The sequence below is a fragment of the Silurus meridionalis genome, chromosome 1, assembly GCF_014805685.1.
Source record: "Silurus meridionalis isolate SWU-2019-XX chromosome 1, ASM1480568v1, whole genome shotgun sequence".
Classification (NCBI taxonomy): Eukaryota; Metazoa; Chordata; class Actinopteri; order Siluriformes; family Siluridae; genus Silurus; species Silurus meridionalis.
Window position 1 is genome coordinate 32,200,529 of NC_060884.1, and position 7,565 is coordinate 32,208,093.

General features: G+C 38.7%; 1 protein-coding gene across 1 annotated transcript in view; it reads right to left on the reverse strand.

Annotated features, from left to right (window-relative positions):
* Positions 1-2,219: 2,219 nt before the first annotated feature.
* LOC124391294 (diencephalon/mesencephalon homeobox protein 1-B-like) overlaps positions 2,220-7,565 on the reverse strand; it is a 41,887-nt gene continuing 36,541 nt past the window's right edge. Inside the window, 1 exon segment of the mRNA XM_046857775.1 lies at positions 2,220-5,199. Coding sequence (XP_046713731.1) covers positions 4,787-5,199 — 413 coding nt within the window. The 3' untranslated portion in view covers positions 2,220-4,786.

Genomic DNA, 7,565 nt, shown 5'->3' on the forward strand with positions numbered 1-7,565 from the left:
CCTGTTAAAAACCTACAGACCTGATACACATCAAAGAGCTCTGATGAGCAGCTTAACACACACACACACACACACACACACACACACACACACATTAGGAAATGATTGCACTTAAAGGACTTGTATGACGGACGCCCCACATAATCCGAGTCTAATAAAGAACTGACAGTTATTCTTCGTCACAGGTTGGTATGTGTACTGTAGATGTTCCACACAAATGTAGATTTTTGTGAGGTTTTCTGGAAGTGTCTTTCAGCACTTCCAAATCCTTACACAACCCTCACACAGCTCTCTTCACTAAACACCCTCCATTAACTTCTTGTTGCTGCCTGCATCTGATTTTAAACAATGGAGCTCAAATAAAGAGCAAAAATGGACCGAAACTGATCCACTTCACAGAATTTCACAACATCTAACTCTAAACTGTACAGTACTCTAAATATACTGGTTAAAGACTAGCTGGTGGAAGGAACTAACTATTTCCGAAGAGTCACTAGCAGTCTTCAAACAATGGCTAAAGACCTACTTCTTCCACCAATTCTGATATTTGTTCACTTGGACACAGACTATGAATCCCCTCAGCAAATAACTCTTACATACACTATATGGACAGACATACTGGGACATCCGACTTTTCCATCCATATGTGGTATTACCACAAAATCTGGAGGTGCACAAGTGTATAAAACATCATCAGATGCGTTTGGTAGCATGGAATATTCCGTTCACTTGAACTAGGAGACCCAAACCTGTTTCAGCATAACACAAAGTGCACAAATTCATGAAGATATGTTTTACATGGGTTGGATTGGGAATTTAGCACCCCAATTCTATTGAACACCTTCAGGAGAAAATTTTCATGTTGACTGCAACCTCCTCACCTCACCTCAATGAATCTCCATAAATCTCCACAAAAAATCTAGTGGAACATCTTCTCAGAAGAGTGGAGCTTATTATAAGAGCAAACAGGGAGTACATTTGATGCCACCATGATAAAGATGGGTTTTGAGCAGTGGTGGGCGGTCAGGGCGAGCAAAGCCTTCTCTGCTGGCCTCAACACTATCAGAAGCACTGACCTACATCTACAACCTAAATTCTAATATTTGTTTAATGAAATTGTATTAATTTATTCCCATCAGTTTATTCCCTTCATTTCGTAGCGTTTCTCTCGGCTGCACTGCTTCCAGTACGTGTATGTGGATGTTAGTTTTTTTGTCCAATTAGATTTCAGCCTCTATGTGCTGCCATTTCAATCTAATCTGCAAAGGGCCTTCAAAGTCAGTACTGCTGGCCCTTTTACCTCAGTCTCAATGAGAAATTAGTCTGTTTCTTTAACCAATCAGATTTAATATTCGCCTCACAGGGCAGCTAGCTGGCCCAGAATAGCGTCAGCATTTTTCCACTCTCTGGTTGGAGGAACAGAAATTTATTTGGTTTTGGACATACTTAAAAATCCATTTTGAAGAAAAGCTAGACATCATGAGGAGGCCGGCCAACCCCGAAGCTATCTAGCATGTTTTAGCCTGGGAAAGGGTTTGTTCACCACTTCCAGACCAGTGAATACGAGCGGTACCACTGGATTACAGCCTCTGAGGAGTGGTGCACATTATAAGTCTGCATCTCTGGTAAATAGGTTGTATTTTATTTACATTTTAATGTTTTTGTCATGTTATTAGACAAATATTGATTCTGAACTGCTCCAGATGTTGTAGGTGCACAGTTGTGGTTGTAGTGTGGAGGTTTGGAGTCTTAACTGGGTTTCTTGCTTTAGTAAAATGGTTTTCACCCTCCATATGTGAAATTCCTCTTTCTCTGTAATGCCACGCATTGTTATATTGCGTTTTTGTATTGTATTGATGGTTTTTATAATTGCGACGTGATAGTGGTGGTATTAAGAGGTGGATCAAGTCAGGTAAGTCCCCACTGAAGGCCGAGGTACCAAATGCACGGCCCACCACTGGTATTGAGTCTGGTTCCTCTCAAGGTTTTTTTCTCAGGGAATAATCATGTGTAACAAACTGATAGGAACTAAATTTATACATTCTTTCATACCACTAAAAAATCTATGTAAACCTGCTGTGAGACAATGTCCATTGTTAAAAGCGCTATACAAATAAAAATAAATAAAATTAAACTGAATCTGCTTTCAATTGGTACAGTAACTGTACTAAAGATACCACAGAATAAAACTTGTCACGTGTTTCGCAGGTATACTGTTTAATTTTCTTGCATTTCAGAGATAATTTATTCACATTTTACGTTAACAATCCAGAAAAAAAGTCCAGACGGCAATATATATGCTATACGACTGCATATTTTATATATTTTATATGCTGTGAGACACTTTAGCATCAATAAGCATTATCCAGAACATAACATGGTGTATTTACAAGACTCAGGAGCCTCAGGAGTTTATAAAGAATATGCAAAGGATTGTAATGTTTTTAGAAAAGTGAACTTTCCATGAATGGTTTGAAAATCACTGTGTTCGAAACTGAGATAACTTATTGCTTAATGTCATGAGGACGTGCAGGTGAATATAATGTTTTATAATAGATGTAACCTACACTATATGGACATTCAAAGACTATATGGATGTAGAAGCATGAAACTTTTCCCTCACCTGAAGTAGGAGACCCAGAACTTGTTCCAGTGTGACAATGCCCTTTTACCTTTTGTTGTGCCTTTTACTAACACCCTCGTTGCTTAATGAATCTCACGCAAATCTCCACAAAATCTAGTGGAACATCTTCTCAGAATAATGGAGGTTATTATAACAGGAAATGGGGATGGATGTAGAATGGGACACTCAAAAATATAGTTAATCTGAAGTACAAACATTTAATGAAGAACAAATATTTTGTTGCATTATTATTTTGTACCATGTTTCTATGTAGTGTAGCATTGGATTTAAGGTGTCTATAATGCAAATATTGACCACTGATGCATTGAGTCATTTATGTATCTCTCTTGTTTTCTCTCTATCATACTAAAGCAGAAATAAGTAGTGAAAGTGAGAGCAATTGCAACACTAGTGCATTTACACAGCTGAATGGATGCAAAAGGTCAGCTTCTATAGTCTCACTTTTCTGTTCGTGGGTTCTATAGATCGCAAAAATAAATCTCAGAACCACAATTCCATAAAATTTGGATAAAATGTAAATATAACCAGAATGTAATGATTTGCAAATCTCACAAACCCATATTTTATTCACAGAAAGAACAAATCAAATGTTTAAAGTGAAGAAATGTGCCATTAAATGGAAAAAACATTTGAGTACTTTGATGGCTGCAACACGTCTCACAAATGTTGGAAAAGAGCATCAAAAGTCTGGAAAAAGTGTTATTAAAATTAAACAGTTGCAGAAACATTTTGCAACTAATGAGGTTAATTGACAACAGGTCAGTAAGATGATTGGTTATAAATAGTGTATCTTAGAGAGGTAGAGTCTCTCAGAAGTAAAGATGGCAGAGCTTCAAAAATCTGTGAAAGACTGAATGTTCCTGAACATGAAATTGCAAAAGTTGAATATAATATTATTTACAGTACATCATATAATCAAGCAATTGAAAGAAATGTCTGTGCACAAGGGACAATGTCAAAAATGTATCTTCGATGGCCATGATCTTAGTCCCCTCAGGCGGCACTGCATTTAAAACAGTCATGATTCTGTATTGGAAATCACTGCAAGGACTCAGAAACACCTCCAGAAATCATTGTCTGTAAACACAGTTTGCATCCACAAATGCAGGTTAAATCTAAATGCAAAGATGTTAAAAATAAATGCAACGAAGAAGGCATGCGTGAACATGATCCAGAAAGACCGGCATCCTCTCTGGGCCAAAGCTCATTTAAAACGTACTGAGGCGAAACTGTTCTGTGGTCAGACTAATGAAATTTCTTTTTTTTTTTTTGGCAACCATGGACACCGCATCCTCCGGACTAAACAGGAGAGGGACCATCTGGCTTGTTATCAGTGTTCCATTAAAAAAGCCACATCTTTGTTGGCATGGGTGTGCATTAGTGCCTGTGGAATGGACAGCTTGAACATTCGGAAAGGCTCTGTTAATTCTGAACAGTATATACAGGTTTTAAAGCAGCAAATGCTTCCATCCAGACAACTTCTTTTTCAGGGAAGGCCCTGCATATTTAAACAAGACATTGCAAATTGCATACTGCATCTATTAAAATAGCATGACTTTGTAGTAGAAGAGTCCAGAAACTGACCTGCTTGCAGTCTAGACATTTAGCCATTTAAAACCATTTGATGAAACATAAAATGAAAAACACAACAAAAAAGACCCAGACCTGTGAAGCAGATAGAATCCCATATCAGATACATATGGGACAACATTCCACTCCCAAAACTTTAGCATTGGTCTCCACAGTTACCAAATGTATATGGACAGAAGATGTGAGGCTACACAGAGGTACACATGGCCCTGTCTCAACTTTTTTGAGACCCATCAAATTCAAAATGACACATTTTCCTTAAAATGGTATAATTCTCAGTTGATGTTTTTTGTTTGTTTTATTGTGAATAGAATATGGATTTATGAGATTTGCGAATCCTTACTTTCTGTTTAATTTACAATTTACACATTGTCTCAACTTTTTTGGAATTGGGGTTGTATAATATTTCCATTGTTTATCTGTTGAAAACAAACACAACAAAGCTATTTCTCAGTTTGTCCTCCTTCCATGTGGTTCATTACTATTTATAAGAATGGAGGTAAAGCTCAATATGTTTCTCTTTTTTTTGTATATCTCAGGTAAGTTTTGAGATCAGTCAGGCAGCATGTCCAACCCGAGCGAGGCTGCATGTTGCTTGGCTCTGAAACGCAGGTTCTCGATGCTGCTCGTCTTGCTGTTTAAGCTGCTCCACACCTGCTGGGACAGAGACTGGTAATATGACTGGCACTGCAGAGGCCCAAGTGGAGATGGCATGTTCATGTTTATGTTCATGCCCAGGTAAGCTAAAGAAGACGAGGCGGAGGAAGAGGACGGGGAGGACGAGGACGGGATGGCCATGTCGAATGGTGTGTAGTGCATTAGGTTGTTCGTGGCAGCCATGTGCTGGCGAAATTGCTCCTGTAGACGGAAGAGGCTGAGAGGAGACGAGGCATAGGAGTTGGTTTGGACTAAACCAGTGTTGAGAATGCTGGAGGACGAGAGAGATGGAGACTCCAGAGAAGAATCTGGAAGGAATACAAAGAAAAAAGTACCATATCAGCAGTGTAATATGTAGATGTATGTAGATCATTCTCTACGTAATAGGTTTAAGGAATCAAAGTCATATCAACCATATTACAAAAACAGGCTTCTTCCACCTATCTGATGCAGAGACGCTCGTCCATGCGTTCATGACCTCCAGAATGGACTATTGTAATGCATTACTAGGTGGATGTCCTGCATCATTAATAAACAAGCTACAGTTTGTCCAGAATGCAGCAGTCAGAGTTCTTACAAGGTCGAGAAAATATGACCATATAACCCCAATCTTATCGTCCCTGCACTGGCTTCCTGTTAAGATTCAAATCCACTGCAAACTACTGCTACTTACTTACAAAACACTAAATGGTTTGGCTCCCATGTATCTATCCAGTCTTTTAACACGCTACACTCCGTCACGCTCCTTGAGATCTCAAAACTCTGGACTTCTAGTAGTTCCTAGAATAGCAAAGTCCACTAAAGGCGGTAGAACATTCTCACATTTAGCTCCTAAACTCTAAAGTAGTCTTTCTGACAGTGTTCGGGGCTCAGACACACTCACCCAGTTTAAGTGCAGATTAAAAACGTATCTTTTTAGCAAAGCCTACACATAACATACGTCTCACATCATAACCTTGTGCTCCAGAACATCTGACACATCACATTATCAACTTGTGCTGTTAATATCATGAACAGCAGCTACGCTAATTCCTATCCACCGCTTCTATTTCTCTCCCCATCCCGAGGCATCCTGAGGTTGCTCCAGCCCCAGTCACGTCCCACCTCATGAAGATTATGGACCTTAAAAGAAGTAGATGCCGACCCTGCAAACATCCCGAACAATCTAGAGACATACCAGCGCCATTTGGATCCCACTTTATGTGTGGAGTTTTGACATTGGACCTCCTGGAGTGTTTAAAGGCTCTGGCATGGAGAAGCTGGTGTTGGATCTGTGATGGTTGCAAATGTTGAGCTCAGTAGCTCCTAGTTTTGTAACCATAATGACTGTATAAGACTGTAGAAAGAACATTAGGTGGTAGCTCAGGTGCTAGCTCAGGTAGCTAGGTGGTAGCTCAGTGGTTAAGGCATTTGACTTTGGATCGGGAGGTCACAGGTTCAAATCCCACCATCACCAAGCTGCCACTGCTGGGCCCTTGAGCAAAAGCCCTAAGACCACCCCCTGCTCAGTTGTAAGTCGCTCTGGGTAAGGGCGTCTGCCAAATGCCGCAAATGTAAATGTAATCTTATACTCCAGCGCTCATGTTAGTTCTCACTCTCCAGTGTTCTGTATTGTTAAAAGATTTATGATCAAACTCTTGATGTCACCCAAATGAGGATGGGTTCCCCTTTTGAGTCTGGTTCCTCTCAAGGTTTCTTCCTCATAACATCTAGGGGAGTTTTTCCTTGCCACACACCATCCACCTTAACTGTTGATTTCTGTAAAGCTGCTTTGAGACAATGTCTGTTGTTAAAAGCGCTGTAGAAATAAACTTGTCTTGACTTGACTTGACTAAGTCAGATAGTAACCTGACGATCTGTTTATAATTACATTTATTGTGGAACATCCATGAAAATTTTAAACAAGTAAATTTCCCTTTCTGAACTTTTCCTATCCTTATATAACATATAGTCACTATAAAAAAAGTTTTTTGTACACGTCACATATATTACAGCACAGTGAAATTCTGTCTTCGCATCTCCACCTCAGGGGCCCGAAGATCACTGGCATCCAATTTTGATTCTCAACCTTGTCACTTGTGCGCAGAGAATTCTCTAATTTCCTTAAGATTTTTTATGATATTATGTACTGTAAATGATGAGATATTTAAATGTGTTGCTATTTTTTTTTTTAAAAACATTATTCTGAAACTGTTCCTCAATTTGTAGACACAGTCTTCTAAAGATCGGTGAAGCTCTGCCCATCTTTAATTCTGAGGTGACTCTGCCTCTCTAAGATACACCATTTTTCCAAATGTTTAATTTTAATAACAATTAATATTTGTTTGTTTTTTGAGACATGTTGCAGCCATCAAATTTAAAATGACCTTATTTGGCACATTTCTGCACTTCAAACATTTGTTATGTTCTATTGTGAATAAAATATGGGTTTATGAGATTTTCAAATCATTGCATTCTGTTTATATTTAGCTTCCCAACTTATTTTGGAACTGGGGTTGTACAAAACTTCCTGTTCTTTAAATGTCCATTTCCTCACCTAATTAAAACTTTCGTGTGGTGGAAAAACTACTGACTGTTCCAAAAAGCTTAAAAAAACAGAAATCTAGAATAGAAAACAATAGAAAAATAGAACAAAGGAAATCACTGCATTGGCTTGTTAACACATCCAGAAATT